General features: G+C 43.0%; 1 protein-coding gene across 2 annotated transcripts in view; it reads right to left on the bottom strand.

The window, feature by feature from the left end:
- LOC143287026 (bridge-like lipid transfer protein family member 3B) overlaps positions 1-27,273 on the bottom strand; it is an 83,526-nt gene that overhangs the window by 16,881 nt on the left and 39,372 nt on the right. For both annotated transcript variants that reach the window (XM_076595038.1, XM_076595039.1), the window contains exons 10-14: positions 13,810-13,964; positions 11,181-11,360; positions 8,996-9,161; positions 6,305-6,411; positions 3,987-4,055 (exon numbers count right to left, since the gene is read on the bottom strand). In XM_076595038.1, the coding sequence (XP_076451153.1) occupies positions 3,987-4,055; positions 6,305-6,411; positions 8,996-9,161; positions 11,181-11,360; positions 13,810-13,964 (677 nt within the window). The remainder of the gene's footprint in view (positions 1-3,986; positions 4,056-6,304; positions 6,412-8,995; positions 9,162-11,180; positions 11,361-13,809; positions 13,965-27,273) is intronic.

The raw sequence follows: 27,273 nt of genomic DNA, 5'->3' as shown, positions 1-27,273 counted from the left end.
TCATCACCTGACGATCACATCATGGTCATTGTCATCACCTGACGATCACATCATGGTCATTGTCATCACCTGACGATCACATCATGGTCATTGTCATCACCTGATGATCACATCATGGTCATCATGGTCATAGTCATCACCTGATGATCACATCATGGTCATCATGGTCACAGTCATCACCTGACGATCACATCATGGTCACTGTCATCACCTGATGATCACATCATGGTCATCATGGTCACTGTCATCACCTGACGATCACATCATGGTCACTGTCATCACCTGACAATCACATCATGGTCACCATGGTCACTGTCACCACCTGACGATCACATCATGGTCATCATGGTCACTGTCATCAGCTGACGATCACATCATGGTCACTGTCATCACCTGACGATCACATCATGGTCACCATGGTCACTGTCATCACCTGACGATCACATCATGGTCACTATCATCACCTGACAATCACATCATGGTCATTGTCACCACCTGACGATCACATCATGGTCATCATGGTCACTGTCATCACCTGACGATCACATCATGGTCATAGTCATCACCTGATGATCACATCATGGTCATCATGGTCACTGTCATCACCTGACGATACATTATAGTCATAGTCATCACCTGACGATCACATCATGGTCACAGTCATCACCTGACGATTACATCATGGTCATAGTCATCACCTGACGATCACATCATGGCCATCATGGTTACTGTCATCATCTGATGTTCACATCATCATGGTCATTGTCATCACCTGATAATCACATCATGGTCATCATGGTCATAGTCATAACCTGATAATTACATCATGGTCATCATGGTCATCGTCATCACCTGATGATCACATCATGGTCATTTGTCATCACCTGATGATCACATCATGGTCATCATGGTCACTGTCATCACCTGACAATCACATCACGGTCATCATGGTCACTGTCATCACCTGATGATCACATCATGGTAATAGTCCACCACTAAGGATCAAATCATGATCATGGTTCTTCACCAAGGATCAAATCATGTTGATCATAGTCCATCACTAAGGATCATATCATGATCACAGTCCTCCACTAAGAATCAAATCATGATCATGGTCCATCACTAAGGATCATATCATGATCACAGTCCTCCACTAAGAATCAAATCATGATCATGGTCCATCACTAAGGATCAAATCATGATCACAGTCCTCCACTAAGGATCAAATCATGATCACAGTCCTCCACTAAGGATCAAATCATGATCACAGTCCTCCACTAAGGATCAAATCATGATCATGGTCCATCACTAAAGATCAAATCATGATCACAGTCCTCCACTAAGGATCAAACCATGATCACAGTCCTCCACTAAGGATCAAATCATGATCACAGTCCTCCACTAAGGATCAAATCATGATCACAGTCCTCCACTAAGGATCAAATCATGATCACAGTCCTCCACTAAGGATCCAATCCAATCCTGTTGCCCACTGCCCATCAACCACAAAGGGCCAGGCCGCTCCAGGGCTGATCCCCCATCACTTGGTCACACCAGTGGAGGAGAACACCAAGCAAGGTGAAAGGGTCCATTAACTCACTCAGTACGGCCAGTCCTCTCTTCTCCTCTACACAGACCCCTCGGATGTCCAGTGGGTGTCTCAATGACCCAACCTTTAGCTTCCGTCGTCAGAACTGTGGTACTCTTTGTCAACATTCATCTCTTCAGTATAAGAGCCTTCCGCTTGCAATATTTTGATGGTGGTAATTGGGGTGAAACGCTGTTAACGTCTTCTCTTTTGCCGTTCGTATGGAGAGAGTTAAAACAATGCTAAAAAGACCACACACAGTCTGGATTAACCCTTTCACCACCAAGTTTCTGAGTGAAAAACTCCCCAGCACCAAGCATTTTGGAAATGATGCTCTCAGTCACAGGCTTCGGTTCATGTCAAAACAACACAAGACGTGTTCACTTCCACTGGGTCAGGGAACAAAGGTAAGTTACTATTCTACTGGCGGGAACCAGGCTGCAGCTGTCAATCTTTGTTACAATGTGAAAAACGCTCTATCAGCATGACCCCTCCATGTCGACAAGTCACCTATGGCAGTGAAAGAGTTAAAACAATGTTAAAAAGACCACTTCACTCATATCTCACGCAGTCAATGTAAAAGTCTGACTTGAATATGACCTAATGACCTATGTTAAGTCTTGTTCATTTAATATTCATATCTTATCCTATTTCACTTTATTTTATTCAACCTCAAGGCCTGACTAAATGTGTTGGGCTGCGCTGCTGGTCAGGCCTTCACTTAGCACATGTGGTGTAGCATGTATCTGTCCGAGTGCAGTGACGCCGCCTTCAGAACATTAACTGAATTGTTGATGGGGAACAGTCAGTGAAACAGTTCAAACCTATCTATCTCACATCCATTAACTCCCACAGTCAGTGAAACAGTTCAAACCTATCTATCTCACATCCATTAACCCCCACAGTCAGTGAAACAGTTCAAACCTATCTATCTCACATCCATTTACCCCCACAGTCAGTGAAACAGTTCAAACCAGTCAGTGAAACAGTTCAAACCTATCTATCTCACATCCATTTACCCCCACAGTCAGTGAAACAGTTCAAACCTATCTATCTCACATCCATTTACCCCCACAGTCAGTGAAACAGTTCAAACCTATCTCACATCCATTTACCCCCACAGTCAGTGAAACAGTTCAAACCTATCTATCTCACATCCATTTACCCCTACTGTCAGTAAAACAGTTCAAACCTATCTATCTCACATCCATTTACCCCCACAGTCAGTGAAACAGTTCAAACCTATCTATCTCACATCCAATTTCCCCCACAGTCAGTAAAACAGTTCAAACCTATCTATCTCACATCCATTTACCCCCACAGTCAGTGAAACAGTTCAAACCTATCTATCTCACATCCATTTACCCCCACTGTCAATAAAACAGTTCAAACCTATCTATCTCACATCCATTTACCCCCACAGTCAGTGAAACAGTTCAAACCTATCTATCTCACATCCATTTACCCCCACAGTCAGTGAAACAGTTCAAACCTATCTCACATCCATTTACCCCCAGTCAGTGAAACAGTTCAAACCTATCTATCTCACATCCAATTACCCCCACAGTCAGTAAAACAGTTCAAACCTATCTATCTCACATCCATTTACCCCCACAGTCAGTGAAACAGTTCAAACCTATCTATCTCACATCCATTTACCCCCACAGTCAGTGAAACAGTTCAAACCTATCTATCTCACATCCATTTACCCCCAGTCAGTGAAACAGTTCAAACCTATCTCACATCCATTTACCCCCACTGTCAGTGAAACAGTTCAAACCTATCTATCTCACATCCATTTACCCCCACAGTTATTGAAACAGTTCAAACCTATCTATCTCACATCCATTTACCCCCACAGTCAGTGAAACAGTTCAAACCTATCTATCTCACATCCATTTACCCCCACAGTTATTGAAACAGTTCAAACCTATCTCACATCCATTTACCCCCACAGTCAGTGAAACAGTTCAAACCTATCTATCTCACATCCATTTACCCCCACAGTCAATAAAACAGTTCAAACCTATCTATCTCACATCCATTTACCCCCACAGTCAGTGAAACAGTTCAAACCTATCTATCTCACATCCATTTACCCCCACTGTCAGTGAAACAGTTCAAACCTATCTATCTCACATCCATTTACCCCCACTGTTAAACACTCAGACACACTGTCTTCTTATCACCATATAAATGTCTGATACTGGCCTGCCAGATGTCTATTTGTCAGCAAGAATAACTGTTCAGAATGATCTTAATTGCTCCAAGTCAGAAATCGTGTGAACTCTATTAATTACACAACAAACAATACATCCAAAACACTGAACAGTATGCCTCCTGAACAGAAAAAGAAAACAACAACAGAAAACCAACAGCCTTGTGAAAGGCGACTGACCCGGGGCATGAGCGCTTCCAGTTTGATGTCAATGTGCTCTGTGGGACCCTGGTCGCCAAGATCCAACTCCTGTCAAAAGGCAACAATCAACATTATTTCATCCTCTGACCCCTATGGAGGATATAAAGTAACATCATTTGATTAAAACGTGAACAGCAATTAAAACGCTGAAACTGGTGATAAAAACAGATAAGCAAGGATCATACCATCGTGTGATCTTTCCCATTTTGATGAATTTCCCTACTTTCAAACACGCTCTTCTCCTTGCTTTCAACAAATTGCTAAAATTGAAAACTGATTTCAGGTCAAAATATTTGTTTGGAATGTAATCATTTTTCGGGCATTCCATGATAACATGAAATTCGTCTCCAATTAACACCCATATCACAATCACAGCAAGTCCGCAAATCACATGGAATATCACAACGTCTACCGGCCTCTACAGGCAATTTGTGACTACTGCACCTGAACTGTATTAATGTCAAGACGTAACAGTCAGGCAGACTGGAAATATACTTTTCTCTTCCAAAATCTAGTTTAAAGTTTCGATAATATAAACATTTATTGCTAATTTCCAGTGCGTCACGCCACATACAAATATAAACATTTTGCAATTCCTGTCTGACATGGAAACAAAAACTGTTTTTGTTAAAAAAAATGTGCACATACACAGACACAGACACAGACACACACACACACACACACACACACACAGGTGTGAATCCTGCCAGTGGATCACAGACAACATGCACTGTTTCAATGGGCCCACTTCTGCTGCCTCCCATCCTGTGTCCTTCAGCCTGACGTCCTGTTCAACGCTTCCAGTGCTTTCCAGGAGTTCTCCTAGTGTCCATGTTTACATCCCTCTCCCTGTCATTTCTATGACTGTCTTCCTTGTTGCTCTTCAATTTCGTCATCACCGTTGTCATCTACCGCACATCATCGTCATCGTCATCCTTTCTGATTCCCTTCCCATTGTCACTGTCAATGTTGTGTCACTGCAATCTATGGGATTTCAGTTCATTACCTCCAGTGGTTACACACACACACACACACACGCAGTCACACACACACACACACGCAGTCGCACATATACACACACACACAGAGTCTCTCACACACACACTGATACTCATACACCCAATCTGTATTTCATCATCACTGTTTCCTCTCCAAGAAACATCAATTCAATGTTTTCACATACATCAAACTTGAGACCTTCTCATGAAGGATTGTGATCAATTCGTTTTGCGCTTGTTTTCATGTTAATTCATGCGTTGATTTATTCATTCATTTGTTTACTTGTCTTTATTGTTAAGGTCAGTGCTTCCCATCGTTGTGACTGATCCCCTCTGTGTATCTGGTAGCTTTATTGTCATGTGTTGAATATAGATATTGATTTCTTTGTTACACTTTGTGTTATCTGGGTGTTAGTACTGGGTCATGTGGGGGAGGGGAGGGTGGGGGGCGTATTCTGTATCTCTCAACCTGTCTGACACAGGGATATAATGTCACAGCAATACAGTCTGGCCACGTCGTCCCAAAAGCCTGCCTGACGCAGTGATATAATGTCATAGCAATACAGTCTTGCAATGTCGTCCCAAAAAGCCTGCCTGACGCAGGGATATAATGTCATAACAATACAGTCTGGCCACGTCGTCCCAAAAAGCCTGCCTGACGCAGGGATATAATGTCATAGCAATACAGTCTGGCCACGTCGTTCCATAAAGCCTGCCTGACGCAGGGATATGATGTCATAGCAATACAGCCTTCCTGAGCAGTCCCAAAAAGCCTGCCTGACGCAGTGATATAATGTCATAGCAATACAGTCTGGCCACGTCGTCCCCAAAAGCCTGCCTGACGCAGGGATATAATGTCATAGCAATACAGTCTGGCCACGTCGTCCCAAAAAGCCTGCCTGACGCAGGGATATAATGTCATAGCAATACAGTCTGGCCATGTCATCCCAAAAAGCCTGCCTGACGCAGGGATATAATGTCACAGCAATACAGTCTGACCACGTCGTCCCAAAAAGCCTGCCTGACGCAGGGATATAATGTCATAGCAATACAGTCTGGCCACGTCATCCCAAAAAGCCTGCCTGACGCAGGGATATAATGTCACAGCAATACAGTCTGACCACGTCGTCCCAAAAAGCCTGCCTGACGCAGGGATATAATGTCATAACAATACAGCCTTCCTGAGCAGTCCTAAACATGAAGTGACCCCCACAGCACATGGTCACCACGCCTCAGCATTCATCACAATGAAATACAGGACACAAGAGGTCCCCAGACAGGTGAGAGGTGAGCACTGACCACACTCTGGACCAGGGTGAAGAGGAAGTACTGTGACCACAGCAGCGTCAGGAAGTCCACAGTCACCTTCACCGGGTTCACCAGTACGTACAGGTTGGGGTGAGGGACTGCACAACACATCACATCACAGCATGTCATGAGGCACTGCAATAACACATCACATCACAGCATGTCATGAGGCACTACACATCACATCACAGCATGTCATGAGGCACTGCACAACACATCACAACATGTCATAAGGCACTGTACAACACATCACAACGTGTCATGAGGCACTGCACAACACATCACAACGTGTCATGAGGCACTGTACAACACATCACATCACATCATGTCATGAGGCACTGCACAACACATCACATCACAACGTGTCATGAGGCACTGCACAACACATCACATCACAACGTGTCATGAGGCACTGCACAACACATCGCATCACAACATGTCATGAGGCACTGCACAACACATCACATCACAACGTGTCATGAGGCACTGCACAACACATCACATCACAACGTGTCATAAGGCACTGCACAACACATCGCATCACAACATGTCATGAGGCACAACACATCACATCACAACATGTCATGAGGCACTGCACAACACATCACATGTCATGAGGCACTGCACAACACATCACAACATGTCATGAGGCACTGCACAACACATCACAACGTGTCATGAGGCACTGCACAACACATCACATCACAACGTGTCATAAGGCACTGCACAACACATCGCATCACAACATGTCATGAGGCACAACACATCACATCACAACATGTCATGAGGCACTGCACAACACATCACATGTCATGAGGCACTGCACAACACATCACAACATGTCATGAGGCACTGCACAACACATCACAACGTGTCATGAGGCACTGCACAACACATCACAACATGTCATGAGGCACTGCACAACACATCACAACATGTCATGAGGCACTGCACAACACATCGCATGTCATAAGGCACTGCACAACACATCACAACATGTCATGAGGCACTGCACAACACATCACATCACAACATGTCATAAGGCACTGCACAACACATCACAACATGTCATGAGGCACTGCACAACACATCACATCACAACATGTCATGAGGCACTGCACAACACAGCACATCACAACATGTCATAAGGCACTGCACAACACAGCACAACATGTCATAAGGCACTGCACAACACAGCACATCACAACATGTCATAAGGCACTGCACAACACATCACATCACAACATGTCATAAGGCACTGCACAACACAGCACATGTCATGGGGGACTGCACAACACATCACAACATGTCATGAGGCACTGCACAACACAGCACAACATGTCATAAGGCACTACACAACACATCACATCACAACATGTCATAAGGCACTGCGCAACACAGCACATCACAACATGTCATAAGGCACTGCACAACACAGCACATGTCATGGGGGACTGCACAACACATCACAACATGTCATGAGGCACTGCGCAACACAGCACAACATGTCATAAGGCACTGCGCAACACATCACAACATGTCATGAGGCACTGCACAACACAGCACATGTCATGGGGGACTGCACAACACATCACAACATGTCATGAGACACTGTGCAACACAGCACAACATGTCATAAGGCACTGCGCAACACATCACAACATGTCATGAGGCACTGCACAACACAGCACATCACAACATGTCATGGCGGACTGCGCAACACATCACATCACAATATGTCATAAGGCACTGCACAGCACTGCACATCACAACACGTCATGAGGCAGGCACTGCACAACACAACACAACACATCATGGATGTACATGTTGGGGTGAGGCACTGCACAACAAAGCACAACACAACACGTCATGAGGCACTGCACAACACAACACAATATGTCACAAGGCGCTGCACAACACAACACGTCATGAGGCACTGCACTGCACAACACATCATGAGGCAATACACAACACAGCACAACACAACATGTCACAAGGCGCTGCACAACACAACATGTCACGAGGCGCTGCACTGCACAACATGTCACGAGGCGCTGCACTGCACAACATGTCACGAGGCGCTGCACTGCACAACATGTCATGAGGCGCTGCACAACACAGCACATGTCATGAGGCACTGCACAACACAGAACATGTCATGAGGCACTGCACAACACAACACGTCATGAGGCACTGCACAACACAGCACATGTCATGAGGCACTGCACAACACAGCACATGTCATGAGGCACTGCACAACACAACACGTCATGAGGCACTGCACAACACAACACGTCATGCACAACACAACACGTCATGAGGCACTGCACAACACAGCATGTCATGAGGCACTGCACAACACAGCACATGTCATGAGGCACTGCACAACACAGCACATGTCATGAGGCACTGCACAACACAGCACATGTCATGAGGCACTGCACAACACAACACAACACCAAGGGCTGTACAATCTGAACTAACATTACTGATTACAGTCCAGCCCACCACAAAGGGCCATATCAGGACACCCAAGCAAATGAAAAATTCAAATGACTTAAACACAAAACCTGTGTGTGTGTGTGTGTGTACTCGGTATGTGTGTACTCAATGTGTGTGTGTCTGTGTGGGAAGGGTGAGGAGTGTGTGTGTGTGTGTGTGTGTGTGTGTGTGTGCACTGACCAGGATAGTCGATGCCGTCAGGGAAGTAGTACTCTGTGTATTCCATGTGCACCACAGACATGTCGGTCGGCAGGTGGAGCTGTTTCTTGTCTGACACCAGGAACTTGTGATGACCCCCTCGCTTGGTGTTGGGGGTGGACACCATGTAGATCGTCACGTCCTCCACCTGTCATCACAACAATCACCTGTCGTCATGACAATCACCTGTCGTCATGACAATCACTTGTTGTCACCACAATCACCTGTCATCACAGCAATCACCTGTCATGACAATCATCTGTCATCATGACAATCACCTGTCATCACAACAATCACCTGTCATCATGACAATCACTTGTTGTCACAACAATCACCTGTCATCACAACAATCACCTGTCATCATGACAATCACTTGTCACAACAATCACCTGTCATTATGACAATCACCTGTCATCACATCAATCACCTCTCATCATGACAATTACTTGTTGTCACAACAATCACCTGTCTTCATGACAATTACTTGTTGTCACAACAATCACCTGTCGTCATGACAATTACTTGTTGTCACAACAATCACCTGTCGTCATGACAATCACTTGTTGTCACAACAATCACCTCTCATCATGACAATCATCTGTCATCACAACAATCACCTGGATGACAACAATCACCTCTCATCATGACAATAATCTTCACTACACTGCACTACGCAACAATTCTTCACTGCACTACACTACACTTCTTCACTACGCTACACTACACTACACTTCTTCAATACTACACTTCTTCACTACGCTACACTACACTACACTTCTTTAATACTACACTTCTTCATTACGCTACACTACACTTCTTCAATACTACACTTCTTCACTACACTACACTACACTTCTTCAATACTACACTTCTTCACTACACTACACTACACTTCTTCAATACTACACTTCTTCACTACACTACACTACACTACACTTCTTCAATACTACACTTCTTCACTACGCTACACTACACTACACTTCTTCAATACTACACTTCTTCACTACGCTACACTACACTTCTTCAATACTACACTTCTTCACTACACTACACTACACTTCTTCAATACTACACTTCTTCACTACGCTACACTACACTTCTTCAATATTACACCTCTTCACTACGCTAAACTACACTACACTTGTTCAATACTACACTTCTTCACTATGCTACACTACACTACACTTCTTCAATACTACACTTCTTCACTACGCTACACTACACTACACTACACTTCTTCACTGCACTACACTACATTTCTTCACTTCACTGCACTACACTACATTACACTACACACTATACTGCACTACACTACATTACACACTATACTGCACAACATTACACTACACACTATACTGCACTACACTACATTACACACTATACTGCACAACATTACACTACACACTATACTGCACTACATTACACTACACACTATACTGCACTACACTACATTACACACTATACTGCACTGCACTACACTACATTACACTGCACACTATACTGCACTACACTACATTACACACTATACTGCACAACATTACACTACACACTATACTGCACTGCACTACACTACACTGCACTGCACACTATACTGCACAACATTACACTACACACCATACTGCACTGCACTGCACTACATTACACTACACACTATACTGCACTACACTACATTACACTACACACTATACTGCACTACACTACACATTACACTACACACTATACTGCACTACACTACATTACACTACACACTATACTGCACTACACTACACTACACTACACACTGTACTGCACTACAATACATTACACTACACACTATACTGCACTACACTACACAACATTACACTACACACTATACTGCATTACACTACATTACACTACACACTATACTGCACTACACTACATTACACTACACACTGTACTGCACTACACTACACACTATACTACACTACACAACATTACACTACACACTATACTGCACTACACTACATTACACACTATACTGCACTACACTACATTACACTACACACTATACTGCACAACATTACACTACACACTATACTGCACTGCACTACACTACATTACACTACACACTGCACTACACTGCACACTACATTACACTACACACTGCACTACACTACACTACACTCCACCATACAAGTACAGTGACCTTGATGACGCAGCAGCTCTCCAGGAGGCGTGTTGTTTTTGGGCGCTGTGTCGGCTGACCCCCCTGACCCCCCTGACCTCCAAGATGGCTGGGGGAGCGTGAGGGGGAGGTGGAGGTGGAGTGGGCAGGGGAGTGGGCGGGGGTGGGGTTGTTGCTGCCCCCCACTCCGCCCCCTGCAATCTGCAACACACACAGCGCAGGAAAACACGCTCAATGGAGAAAGTCCACCCTTCAGTGTCTGAAGTTTTTTCACTCTGATCTCATTCACTCTTTCCTCCCTCTGCCTGTCTTTCTTTGTGTGCACGCGGGTGGGTGTGCAGCAGATAAGATGTGGGCACGCGGGTGGGTGTGCAGCAGATAAGATGTGGGCACGCGGGTGGGTGTGCAGCAGATGTGTGCACGCGGGTGGGTGTGCAGCAGATAAGATGTGGGCACGCGGGTGGGTGTGCAGCAGATAAGATGTGGGCATGCTCACATGCGTGTGCAGCAGATAAGATGTGGACATGTTCACATGGGTGTGCAGCAGATAAGATGTGGGCACGCGGGTGGGTGTGCAGCAGATAAGATGTGGGCATGCTCACATGCGTGTGCAGCAGATAAGATGTGGACATGTTCACATGGGTGTGCAGCAGATAAGATGTGTGCAAGCGGGTGGGTGTGCAGCAGATAAGATGTGGGCATGCTCACATGGGTGTGCAGCAGATAAGATGTGGGCATGCTCACATGGGTGTGCAGCAGATAAGATGTGGGCTTGCTCACATGGGTGTGCAGCAGATAAGATGTGGGCATGCTCACATGGGTGTGCATGTGTATGAGTTGCATATAATGGCATCATGCCTGTATGTGCAGGTTAAAATAAGAAATGATAGCACCTTAAAAAGAACTTTTTAAAAACAAATGAAAGTATCCAAGCTACTGGACTAAATCTTTCTTTATGTGCATGTATGTGGACATAATATGTGTGTGCATGTATGTGTTCATACTACATGGGTATGTGGACATAATATGTGTGTGCATGTATGTGTTCATACTACATGGGTATGTGGACATAATATGTGTGTGCATGTATGTGTTCATACTACATGGGTATGTGGACATAATATGTGTGTGCATGTATGTGTTCATACTACATGGGTATGTGGACATAATATGTGTGTGCATGTATGTGTTCATACTACATGGGTATGTGGACATAATATGTGTGTGCATGTATGTGTTCATACTACATGGGTATGTGGACATAATATGTGTGTGCATGTATGTGTTCATACTACATAGGTAAGTGGACATAATATGTGTGTGCATGTATGTGTTCATACTACATGGGTATGTGTACAAGATGCACACAAAAACATCACACCTGTATGTGAATGCTAAAGCAACAAGAAGAGAGAGACAGACACACAGGGACAGACAGGGGGAGAGAGAGAGAGAGAGAGAAGCATAAAACTGCTATGAAATTATCGGAGCTCTCAGAGCGTTCTGTGGCTCCTATCTCCGTTCCAGTAACAGGATTTTCATCAAATGTTATGGCCTACTTCAGAAAGTACAGAACCACTGACTGATGTCCATAAGCTCAGAAAAGGTTCACAAAAGTTGTTTTCTTCCCCTTTCCAACCAAGTCAATATGTCATACGGTTCTAGCAAAATCGTTTTTTTTTTCTCCCAAGAACTGAAACCAGTCTTCTTCAAAATGTTGATGCCAGAAAATCAGACTTGCAATCTTTTCAAATGTTTGAGGAAATTATGAATGTTGCAGACAGTGATGAGGAGAACTTGAATAATGTTTCAGAAATAATTCTGCAGAACAGGAGACTGAGGCTGATTGCTCCTATTTCTGCTTGTTTCCATGTTGAGTGCTTGCGAGCTTATTTGCAAAAATACATTTAAAACTCAATTTGATTTCATTAGGTACTCAAATCACAAAGTGAGTCTTTTTGTATTACTTCCAAGTGAAAGTTATTGTGCACCTGTCAGTGTAATTTCTTGCATAAATTCCCACAACAGAGCAGTTCCAGTAGTTTTAGTGTACACAATACTGATATATCATTTATCTCGGTACATGGAATACAGCTGACCTCATAAAGTGCTGGCAGTCAAGCACACAGTATTCCTCACGGCTGAACAGCACTAACTGCTCATGACACTACAGCCACCATACACCTCCCCAACTGACTGCCGAGACCATCAACCCTCAAACAAAACAGATGTTGAACAAAATTATTCCAAACCTCAGCGTAACACAGTCAGTACACACCTGCCTTGCTGGGATAGATCACGAAGGCGTGGTGTCAGTGTTACACTTATCATTATTGTTATCACTGTCATCATTATTGTTATCATTATTGTTGTTTTTGGGGGGTTATTTGTTACTATTATCAATATTATTACTGTTTTCAGGTCATTATTATTATTATTGTTTTATTATTGTTTTTAGTAACAGCAGCAGTAGCAGCAGCAGCAGTAGTATTCTCATCATCATCATCATTAGTAGCAGTAGTAGTTGTAGTTGTAGTTATTCTCATCAGTAGTAGAAGTAGTAGTAGCAGCAGCAGCAGCAGTAACAGAACCATCATCCATACTACCATCACTATCGCTACCACCCTCAACAAAGCGTGCCGACCCTGACCTTGGTGCTGGAGGAGGAGGGGGAGGGGGCGGGGGAGCCGCAGACCTTGCGGATCTTGACAGCGTCCTCCCTGAAGGCGGCAAACAGCTTCTGCACCCAGGGGTTCCTGGTGCCAATGTTGTCCGTGTAGCGGAACCAGCCCTTCCTCTCCCCGCCTGCAACAACACCAACACGCCACACCCTCACTTGCTGCACACGTGTTGGGGTCTTTGTTGTTTTGTGAGGAGTGGTGTGAGAGGGGTTGTATTTTTGAAACAATACCAACACACCCATCCTAAACCTGGTGCACACGTGTTGGGTTGGGTTTATCTTTGCGGTGGTAGTTGTTTTATTTCTGTTTTCTCTTGTTTAGTCTTTCTTTTTTCTTGTTGTTATTGTTGGGATTTTTTAAAACTACTTTTTGTTTTTCTTTCTTTTTTTTTCTTTCTTTTTTTGCTGCACCATTCTAGTTAATGACCTCTGATACTCCGCATCCTGATCCCCCCACCTCCCCAAAACTTCCCCTAAACACCCTGCCCCCACCAACCACAACCCTCCCCCCCACCTCCCCAAAACTTCCCCTAAACACCCTCCCCCACCAACCACAACCCTCCCCCCCACCTCCCCAAAACTTCCCCTAAACACCCTCCCCCACCAACCACAACCCTGCCCCCCACCTCCCCAAAACTTCCCCTAAACACCCTCCCCCACCAACCACAACCCTGCCCCCCACCTCCCCAAAACTTCCCCTAAACACCCTCCCCCACCAACCACAACCCTCCCCCCCCAGCCTCCCCAAAACTTCCCCTAAACACCCTCCCCCCACCAACCACAACCCTCCCCCCCCACCTCCCCAAAACTTCCCCTAAACACCCTCCCCCACCAACCACAACCCTCCCCCCCACCTCCCCAAAACTTCCCCTAAACACCCTCCCCCACCAACCACAACCCTCCCCCCCACCTCCCCAAAACTTCCCCTAAACACCCTCCCCCACCAACCACAACCCTCCCCCCCACCTCCCCAAAACTTCCCCTAAACACCCTCCCCCACCAACCACAACCCTCCCCCCCCAGCCTCCCCAAAACTTCCCCTAAACACCCTCCCCCACCAACCACAACCCTCCCCCCCACCTCCCCAAAACTTCCCCTAAACACCCTCCCCCACCAACCACAACCCTCCCCCCCCAGCCTCCCCAAAACTTCCCCATAACACCCTGCCCCCACCAACCACAACCCCTGATACTCCATGACATGACCATGATCCATTCCAACAGGTATACAAAATACCTACATCTCTATTCTAACCAGTGAGTAAAATGCCCTGTTGCTGTATTCTAACAGGTGAATAAAACACAGCTTCAACTTCTACTTGTGTACTCAAGATCTGTCACTCCCAACCAAACATATCATCAATCAATAATGCAATCATTTCAGGATATCTTAACACGGGGATTCCTGGAACTTTTCCATGGACACTTCCTTGGATAAAATGCAGTACAATGCAACATGATACATCTTAAAAGCATAAAAAATAAAACAAAGCCTGAAGTGTCTGTTCTGATAGCAAAAACAAACAGAAACTAAAGATGGTGAACAGAGGATATTCTTGCTTTGGTCTAAAAACAAGTCAGACATGGAGTCATTCAAGACTTTATGAATCCACAAGAAGAATATATGGAACAGCTGATTTTGAAAAGATATGAAGCATCCAACCCACTATATACCATAGTCACACATCAGCTTCGTCTGCCATCTACATGTCTTCCATCTTCAGGACTCCATATCAAACTGATTGTTTTATTCATAACAGTACAAACACAATGTTATTCATAACAGCACAAGGACCATTTAATTGTAACAGTACAAGGACCTTTTATTCACAACAGTACAAGGACCTTTATTCACAACAGTACAAGAGCTATTTTAATCATAGCAGTACAACCATTCAGTCAGCTTTGTGATGACAGCACAAACATATATGCATCTCCTTCAACTTGTTCAAGTTCAAAGAATGCAACAAAAACAAATTCTTAAAAACAATAAAACAAATATGGGCATGATTTTCTTAAAATGCTTGATTAAAAACAAAAACACAAAAAAACACAAAAAATTGACACCAAGAATGTGTGTATTTTCATAATCATATTTTGTAAAACTGTATACACATTGAACCAATTCAACCAGCCTGACCTGTTTCTTCCTTCTGACAGGATCTGTTTTGATGCCCACAACAATGCTTGTCTACACAATTATCATTTCATATAATTACGATTTTAGCTGTGTAACATTAGCTGTAAACCATTTATGAGTCAATATCAATTTCCACATGTTTGAAAAAAAAATATAGCTAAAAAGTGTACCATGCATCTGACATTGTTCCACCGTGTGCAGTGCAGCAACATGGCCATGAAGGTGATGGTGAGACAGCCCTGTAAACACTGCCATCTCTCCAATACACTTTCTCTACCACTTGTGGTTACACAGAAAATGCCAGTATTAACCTTTACCTTCAACAGCCCCATATGCACGCACGCACACTGACATATAAAGAATCCAATCAGGAAGGTTACACAAACTCACTTTGTTAATATACAGCAAAGACAGAAACACAAAATCTAATGATCCATTGCTTTTTTCTCCCCCAAAGCGTGAGACAAACCACAGCCAGAAAGGATCTACACTGTGTGCAAGAACAGAAAGATGGAGAGAAGACAGCTGAAATCACACAGCAGGTTGTGCATAATATATGTCCCTTCCTCTATAAGTGTCTGGAAACTACCTGCACTTTACAGTGTGGCAAATGAACAAACTTCAAGTCAAAACCACTGTCCACGCTGTTCACTATCATTCAGTTTTGTTTACGGGTTTCCTCATGGCAATGGGATGATACTATGAGGTTAAAATAAACAAACACACACACACACACACACATACACGTCTTTTATCACATGCTTCTGCTGCTACTGCTACCAACTACTGCTTACAAGTGAATATGTTAGACTGCTAAGACTACAACTATTGCTACTACTACCACTTCAACTGCACACACAAGACACACACACACACACACACACACACACACACATCCTATATCACATGCTTCTGCTGCTACTACTACCTACTACTGCATACAAGTGAACATGTTAGACTGCTAAGACTACAACTATTGCTACAACTACCACTACTGGAACAAGATATACTCAGAGAAAAGTGAGAGGCATTGAGGATTTCACAGTACAGACACAAACATCACCCAGACAGACCAGGCTGATGTGAACATGAACACCTTCAGACTTGAAGAAGGCATTCACCAAACTATGTAAAATGGCCAATGTGAACATGAATGCAAATGGATGCATGCCGCACAGAACCCACATGACATAGAGGACACCATCACTCTCCTCAATGACACCATAGGAGCTGTTGCCACCACTGCAGGAGTATGGCAAGGATACCACCATTCTCCTGAATGACACCATAGGAGCTGTTGCCACCACTGCAGGAGTATGGCAAGGATACCACCATTCTCCTGAATGACACCATAGGAGCTGTTGCCACCACTGCAGGAGTATGGCAAGGATACCACCATTCTCCTCAATGACACCATAGGAGCTGTTGCCACCACTGCAGGAGTATGGCAAGGGTACCACCATTCTCCTCAATGACACCATAGGAGCTGTTGCCACCACTGCAGGAGTATGGCAAGGGTACCACCATTCTCCTCAATGACACCATAGGAGCTGTTGCCACCACTGCAGGAGTATGGCAAGGATACCACCATTCTCCTCAATGACACCATAGGAGCTGTTGCCACCACTGCAGGAGTATGGCAAGGGTACCACCATTCTCCTCAATGACACCATAGGAGCTGTTGCCACCACTGCAGGAGTATGGCAAAGATACCACCATTCTCCTCAATGACACCATAGGAGCTGTTGCCACCACTGCAGGAGTATGGCAAGGATACCACCATTCTCCTCAATGACACCATAGGAGCTGTTGCCACCACTGCAGGAGTATGGCAAGGATACCACCATTCTCCTCAATGACACCATAGGAGCTGTTGCCACCACTGCAGGAGTATGGCAAAGATACCACCATTCTCCTGAATGACACCATAGGAGCTGTTGCCACCACTGCTGGAGTATGGCAAGGATACCACCATTCTCCTCAATGACACCATAGGAGCTGTTGCCACCACTGCAGGAGTATGGCAAGGATACCACCATTCTCCTCAATGACACCATAGGAGCTGTTGCCACCACTGCAGGAGTATGGCAAGGATACCACCATTCTCCTCAATGACACCATAGGAGCTGTTGCCACCACTGCAGGAGTATGGCAAGGGTACCACCATTCTCCTCAATGACACCATAGGAGCTGTTGCCACCACTGCTGGAGTAGGACAAGGGTACCTCTTCAATTCATACCAGACGTGTTTTTTTTAATAGACATATGGTATATATAGTTATATCAGGATTTCAAGAAGCCATGAACAAAACCAGATCAGCCACACCCAATATCTGAGCAATCCATTTTGGTACATGGCATTACAATATGTAACATTAGATAAACCCAAAATTATATGAATAAATAAACAGATAAATAAATGATAGCAAACAAAAGAATCAACCCCAAGGAAAACACCACTGCAAAAGGGTAGAGCACAAAGTCCTAGAGGAAATTCTGTCAAATCCAAAAAGATTACAGTTGGAATTTCTGTCAAAACCAAAATGATTACAGTTGGAATTTCTGTCAAAGCCAAAATGATTACAGGAGGATATTCTATCAAAGTGAAAACGATTACAGTAGGAACTTCTGTAAAAGCAAAAAAATTACATTTGGAGCTTTTGTACATCATGCACAGTTCATTGAGAAGTGTTGACAAGCTTAATTCACTTGATCTTATATGTCTGATAACACTGTGACCACAACCACCTGATCAAGCATGAAGCTGAGCCTGATGGGGATAATGATGAACAGCTGAAGAAGAGGAGGAGGAGACAATGATGACATCAATAACATTACCAAAACTTCTAGTAGTAGTACTACAAACAGCAGCTGCGAAAGTAAATGAAGTGATAAAACAAACAAATAATAACCCCCCCTGAAAACATCCCACAAGCTAGGGGCTGGTGGCTTTCAAACAGAAGAGAAAACCAAAAGAGAGGCGGAGAGCACCAGTAGAAGAGGGAGAGGGGGAGGAAAGGAGAGTGCAGCAGTGCACGAGGCATGCCCAGCCTGCCATGCACAAGGCAGCAGCCAGCCCCTGGGAGAATGGAGGTCAGGCCAGGAGTGAGCCACTCACCCCGAGTCATGATCAACTCTTCCTCTGCACAGCCACAAGGCACGCCACTGTCTCCGCTCAGTTGGTCAGTTAGTACAGCCAGTCACACCACAAGGTTAAACAACAGAACTTCACCCACACACAATACATACACTAACACACAAACAAGCAATAAGATTACACAAGCCCCCCCAAAAAAAGAAATACTGCAGAACAGATGACTAACAAACAAGCATATATATGTATCAGTGTAAGCATATTATCTCTCTCTCTCTCTCTCTTTATATATATATATATATATATATATATATATATATATATATATATATATATATATTGTATTACTCTTTTTGTCACAACAGATTTCTCTGTGTGAAATTTGGGCTGCTCTCCCAGGGAGAGCACATCGCTACACTGACAGCGCCACCCTTTTTTCTTTTCTTTTTTTTTAGTCCTCCCTGCAATTTTACTTGTTTTCTTATCAAAGTGGATTTTTCTACTGAATTTTGCCAGGAACAACCCCTTTCTTGCTGTGGGTTCTTTCAAATATGCTAAATACATGCTGCACACGGGACCTTGGTTTATCATCTCATCCGAATGACTAGCGTCCAGACCACCACTCAAGGTCTAGTGGAGGGGGAGAAAACACTGGCGACTGCCAGTGTGATTCGAACCAGTGTGCTCAGATTCTCTCGATTCCTAGGTGGACCTGTTACCTCTAGGCCAACACTCCACTGTGTGTGTGTGTGTGTGTGTGTGTGTGTGTGTGTGTGTGTGTGTGTGTGAACAGAAACAATGAAGAATTACACAGAGCACAAGTTACCAAAAGCATCACAGACTGATTCACCAGTGTGATGCCACACACGTCAAAAGGAAAGGCTTCACTGACATGTCACACTGTTCTTACAGTGTGATTCACCAGTGTGATGCCACACACGTCAAAGGGAAAGGCTTCACTGACATGTCACATTGTTCTTACAGTGTGATTCACCAGTGTGATGCCACACACGTCAAAGGGAAAGGGAAAGGCTTCACTGACATGTCACACTGTTCTTACAGTGTGATTCACCAGTGTGATGCCACACACGTCAAAGGGAAAGGCTTCACTGACATGTCACACTGTTCTTACAGTGTGATTCACCAGTGTGATGCCACACACGTCAAAGGAAAAGGGAAAGGCTTCACTGACATGTCACACTGTTCTTACAGTGTGATTCACCAGTGTGATGCCACACATGTCAAAGGGAAAGGCTTCACTGACATGTCACACTGTGCTTATAATGAAGTCAAACCACTGAGCCATGGAAAACTATTGTAGCATCCACTTGCTGCACAGAAAAAGAACCTATGGCAACAAGAGTGTTGTGCTTCAGCAAAACATGATTCTGTAGAAGAAATCCACTCTGGCAGACACACAATTACATATGCATGCACTCAAGGCCTGACTAAACGCGGTGGGTTATGCTGCCGGTCAGGCATCTGCCTAGCAGGTGCACTGTAGATTATACAGATTTATCCTAATGCAGTGCTGCCTCCTTAAAAAACTGAAACAATTTCAGCGAACATACATACAATTAATTAAGAAAAGAAAATACATTAGCAACACAGGAGTTAGGGCAAATTTTTGAGAACGGGAGAAAGAAACTGGTTTAGAAAATAACATGTTATTTTACAACACAGTAGTTAGGAAAATGCATTATATACAAAGATTAGGAGAATCTATAATACACAGAAATCTATAAAAGACAATAGGAGAATCTATAATACACAGAGATTAGGAATTATAAAGCCATAACTCTATAGTACACAGAGGTTAGGAGACTTTAAAGCCATAACTCTATAACAGCAGAGGTTAGGAGACTTTAAAGCCATAACTCTATAACACAGAGATTAGGAGACTTTAAAGCCATAACTCTATAACACAGAGGTTAGGAGACTTTAAAGCCATAACTCTATAACACAGAGGTTAGGAGACTTCAAAGGCTATAACTCTATAACACAGAGGTTAGGACACTTTAAAGCCATAACTCTATAACACAGAGGTTAGGAGACTTTAAAGCCATAACTCTATAACACAGAGGTTAGGAGACTTTAAAGCCATAACTCTATAACACAGAGGTTAGGAGACTTTAAAGCCATAACTCTATAACACAGAGGTTAGGAGACTTTAAAGCCATAACTCTATAACACAGAGGTTAGGAGGCTTTAAAGCCATAACTCTATAACACAGAGGTTAGGAGGCTTTAAAGCCATAACTCTATACACAGAGGTTAGGAGACTTTAAAGCCATAACTCTATAACTCAGAGGTTAGGAGACTTTAAAGCTATAACTCTATAACACAGAGGTTAGGAGACTTTAAAGCCATAACTCTATAACTCAGAGGTTAGGAGACTTTAAAGCCATAACTCTATAACACAGAGGTTAGGAGACTTTAAAGCCATAACTAACACAGAGGTTAGGAAACTTTAAAGCCATAACTCTATAACACAGAGGTTAGGAAACTTTAAAGCCATAACTCTATAACACAGAGGTTAGGAGACTTTAAAGCCATAACTCTATAACACAGAGGTTAGGAGACTTTAAAGCCATAACTCTATAACACAGAGGTCAGGAGACTTTAAAGCCATAACTAACACAGAGGTTAGGAGACTTTAAAGCTATCTCTATAACACAGAGGTAAGGAGACTTTAAAGCCATAACTCTATAACACAGAGGTTAGGAGACTTTAAAGCCATAACTAACACAGAGGTTAGGAGACTTTAAAGCTATAACTCTATAACACAGAGGTTAGGACACTTTAAAGCTATCTCTATAACTCAGAGGTCAGGAGACTTTAAAGCCATAACTCTATAACACAGAGGTTAGGAGACTTTAAAGCCATAACTCTATAACACAGAGGTTAGGAGACTTTAAAGCCATAACTCTATAACACAGAGGTTAGGAGACTTTAAAGCCATAACTCTATAGTACACACAGATTAGGAGACTTTAAAGCCATAACTCACACAGAGGTTAGGAGACTTTAAAGCCATAACTCTATAACACAGAGGTTAGGAGGCTTTAAAGCCATAACTCTATAACACAGAGGTTAGGAGACTTCAAAGCTATAACTCTATAACACAGAGGTTAGGACACTTTAAAGCCATAACTCTATAACACAGAGGTTAGGAGACTTTAAAGCCATAACTCTATAACACAGAGGTTAGGAGACTTTAAAGCCATAACTCTATAACACAGAGGTTAGGAGACTTTAAAGCTATAACTCTATAACACAGAGGTTAGGAGACTTTAAAGCCATAACTCTATAACACAGAGGTTAGGAGACTTTAAAGCCATAACTCTATAGTACACAGAGGTTAGGAGACTTTAAAGCCATAACTCTATAACACAGAGGTTAGGAGACTTTAAAGCCATAACTCTATAACACAGAGGTTAGGAGACTTTAAAGCCATAACTCTATAACACAGAGGTTAGGAGGCTTTAAAGCCATAACTCTATAACACAGAGGTTAGGAGACTTTAAAGCCATAACTCTATAACACAGAGGTTAGGAGGCTTTAAAGCCATAACTCTATAACACAGAGGTTAGGAGACTTTAAAGCCATAACTCTATAACACAGAGGTCAGGAGGCTTTAAAGCCATAACTCTATAACACAGAGGTTAGGAGACTTTAAAGCTATCTCTATAACTCAGAGGTTAGGAGACTTTAAAGCCATAACTCTATAACTCAGAGGTTAGGAGACTTTAAAGCCATAACTCTATAACACAGAGGTTAGGAGACTTTAAAGCCATAACTCTATAACACAGAGGTTAGGAGACTTTAAAGCCATAACTCTATAACACAGAGGTTAGGAGACTTTAAAGCCATAACTCTATAGTACACACAGATTAGGAGACTTTAAAGCCATAACTCACACAGAGGTTAGGAGACTTTAAAGCCATAACTCTATAACACAGAGGTTAGGAGGCTTTAAAGCCATAACTCTATAACACAGAGGTTAGGAGACTTTAAAGCCATAACTCTATAGTACACAGAGGTTAGGAGACTTTAAAGCCATAACTCTATAACACAGAGGTTAGGAGGCTTTAAAGCCATAACTCTATAGTACACAGAGGTTAGGAGACTTTAAAGCCATAACTCTATAACACAGAGGTTAGGAGACTTTAAAGCCATAACTCTATAGTACACAGAGGTTAGGAGACTTTAAAGCCATAACTCTATAACACAGAGGTTAGGAGGCTTTAAAGCTATAACTCTATAACACAGAGGTTAGGAGACTTTAAAGCTATAACTCTATAACACAGAGGTTAGGAGACTTTAAAGCCATAACTCTATAACACAGAGGTTAGGAGACTTTAAAGCCATAACTCTATAACACAGAGGTCAGGAGACTTTAAAGCCATAACTCTATAACACAGAGGTCAGGAGGCTTTAAAGCCATAACTCTATAACACAGAGGTTAGGAGACTTTAAAGCCATAACTCTATAACACAGAGGTTAGGAGACTTTAAAGCCATAACTCTATAGTACACAGAGGTTAGGAGACTTTAAAGCCATAACTCTAACACAGAGGTTAGGAGGCTTTAAAGCTATAACTCTATAACACAGAGGTTAGGAGACTTTAAAGCCATAACTCTATAACACAGAGGTTAGGAGACTTTAAAGCCATAACTCTATAACACAGAGGTTAGGAGACTTTAAAGCAGTAACTGTTCAATCAGAACCAGTGATACATAAAGAACGGGGAAGAAGTCAGGTTATTCAGGTCACAGTGCTGGTGTGTACAAGTCAGAACCAGGAGGAGGACATGCCTACTTTGAGGGGACGTTGACTGACGCACAACTGTCAACAAACATAGCAGGAAAAAAGACATCTGGAGCTCACTCAAAGATGAAATTGCAACAAGATTTCTTTTTTTTTAACACACCAAAAGTGAAAACAGGCTTTCAAATAAAAATAAGAAAAACAAAACTAACCAAGCAAATCAAGTTCACACTCACTGACAAGATAAGGATATGAGTCAGTCACATTCTAGTACATAAAAAGTAATAACATTAACAAAAATGAAAATAAGTTTGAAAGACCTGTACACAAGCAACTTTTTTTTTCTCTTTGGTTTCAGCTGGAGACCTCACCTACCTGTCTCTATATTCAACCACTGGACATTTTTTCTTTTTTTTTTTCTTTTCTTTTTCTTTTTGTTTTTTTTTTCCAATCTTCAGACCCCCCCTTTCTTTTCCACATCATCACTTGTTTTGGATGATCCCTTCCTGTGCGATGGTGCTGAAAATGGAAAACCTGTTGACATCAAGCCAGGCCAGCAAAGCGACCTGTGGTTTCAGGTCAGTGTGTGAGTGTGGAAGACGACAGTGTGCCAGGGGAGGGAAAGCAGCCGACTGTTCTGACTTCAAACCTCCCTCTACCTTGTTGCTCTTCAGCCTTTCTTTTCTTTTTCTCTTTCACTTTCAAATGACAAACATGTTCACTTCATTATTTATTTATTTTATTAGTATTATTATTATTACTACTATACTACTACTTTTTTCCTTTCTTTTTTTAAAAATTATTATTTATTTATTTATGTACACTTATAGTTGACTTCATCAAGTTTTTGCACCTTATACATATTATTACTAGTAGTAGTAGTTCTTTTTTGAGTATTTATCTATTATTTATTCCCCCTTTTTTCTTTTCTTTTTTTTTTTTTTTTCTCAAGGCCTGACTAAGCGCATTGGGTTACGCTTGCTGGTCAGGCATCTGCTTGGCAGATGTGGCGTAGCGTATATGGATTTGTCAGAATGCAGTGACGCCTCCTTGAGCTCCTGAAACTGGAACTGTTCACTTCAAGTCGGGCAAGCGAAGCGACAATGATGTAATGAAATGAAGGCATGTGGGCACACAGATGCCAGTTGTGCTGTGGAAGCTGAAGCACATGTTGACAAACTGGCAGGGAACAGTGAAAACAGGTGACCACAGCCTGGGGTTTTCACTCCCAAAAACAACAAAATAAAAAAGAAAGACTTGTCAAACCTCGTTGTTGAAAATAAGTTTGCCACTTGGACACTTTGGAGGAAAGTTTAGCTTGTCCGATGTGTTTTTTGAACACTTTTGGCACAGGACAACTGATCATTTCGAGTCCTGCATATACAGATATGAATGCCTGCATACACACTCATTATTTCTTTCTTTTTCACACACACACACACACACACATACATGTACAGCGACACAGACACACACACACACACACACACACACACACACACACAAACATCCTGACCATCAATCCAAAAAGAAAGAAGTTGAAATGAAATAATTAAGGAGAAGAAATATGAATAAGATATATGAAAAGTTACTATTATGTTCATCAATGTTTCTTTTACTTGTTTTTTTTTTCTTTCCACAAGAAAAAAAGTACTGCAGATAAAGACATACATTAAATACCAAAACCAAACAAAGCTGCTGACTGCAAGCTTCTTTCTACAAGACGAGCAATACGTTTTGCAGTGACATTACAAATAAGCGCAGTCGCCAGCACAGTATCTATGCTACTCAAACATTAAAACACATCTGTGTAGATGCCAAAGTTATGATACATAAAGTAGTCACTGGCACAACATCTATACAACTAATCTACAGGATCCAGACATGTATTCAGGTCAGTGATTGTTCTAATGTTCTACATGAAAGCAGGTAAGAGGTGTGATGTCTGTGTTCTACATGACAACTGTGTTCTACATGACAACAGGTAAGAGGTGTGATGTCTGTGTTCTACAGGACAACAGGTAAGACGTGTGACGTCTGTGTTCTACAGGACAACAGGTAAGAGGTGTGATGTCTGTGTTCTACAGGACAACAGGTAAGACATGTGATGTCTGTATTCTACAGGACAACAGGTAAGAGGTGTGATGTCTGTGTTCTACAGGACAACAGGTAAGAGGTGTGATGTCTGTGTTCTACAGGACAACAGGTAAGAGGTGTGATGTCTGTGTTCTACATGACAACAGGTAAGAGGTGTGATGTCTGTGTTCTACAGGACAACAGGTAAGACATGTGATGTCTGTGTTCTACAGGACAACAGGTAAAACGTGTGATGTCTGTGTTCTACAGGACAACAGGTAAGACATGTGATGTCTGTGTTCTACATGACAACAGGTAAGAGGTGATGTCTGTGTTCTACAGGACAACAGGTAAAACGTGTGATGTCTGTGTTCTACAGGACAACAGGTAAGACATGTGATGTCTGTGTTCTACAGGACAACAGGTAAGAGGTGTGATGTCTGTGTTCTACAGGACAACAGGTAAAACGTGTGATGTCTGTGTTCTACATGACAACAGGTAAGAGGTGTGATGTCTGTGTTCTACAGGACAACAGGTAAGACATGTGATGTCTGTGTTCTACAGGACAACAGGTAAAACGTGTGATGTCTGTGTTCTACAGGACAACAGGTAAGAGGTGTGATGTCTGTGTTCTACATGACAACAGGTAAGAGGTGTGATGTCTGTGTTCTACAGGACAACAGGTAAGAGGTGTGATGTCTGTGTTCTACAGGACAACAGGTAAGAGGTGTGATGTCTGTGTTCTACAGGACAACAGGTAAGAGGTGTGTGTCTGTGTTCTGCAGGACAACAGGTAAGACATGTGATGTCTGTATTCTACAGGACAACAGGTAAGACATGTGATGTCTGTGTTCTACAGGACAACAGGTAAAACGTGTGATGTCTGTGTTCTACAGGACAACAGGTAAGAGGTGTGATGTCTGTGTTCTACAGGACAACAGGTAAGACATGTGACGTCTGTGTTCTACAGGACAACAGGTAAGAGGTGTGATGTCTGTGTTCTACAGGACAACAGGTAAGAGGTGTGATGTCTGTGTTCTACAGGACAACAGGTAAGAGGTGATGTCTGTGTTCTACAGGACAACAGGTAAGACATGTGACGTCTGTGTTCTACAGGACAACAGGTAAGACATGTGATGTCTGTGTTCTACAGGACAACAGGTAAGAGGTGTGATGTCTGTGTTCTACATGACAACAGGTAAGAGGTGTGATGTCTGTGTTCTACAGGACAACAGGTAAGAGGTGTGATGTCTGTGTTCTACAGGACAACAGGTAAGACATGTGACGTCTGTGTTCTACAGGACAACAGGTAAGAGGTGTGATGTCTGTGTTCTACAGGACAACAGGTAAGAGGTGT

This window comes from Babylonia areolata, chromosome 10 (assembly GCF_041734735.1).
Source record: "Babylonia areolata isolate BAREFJ2019XMU chromosome 10, ASM4173473v1, whole genome shotgun sequence".
NCBI lineage: Eukaryota > Metazoa > Mollusca > Gastropoda > Neogastropoda > Buccinidae > Babylonia > Babylonia areolata.
This window is presented reverse-complemented; position numbering and strand designations above follow the sequence as displayed.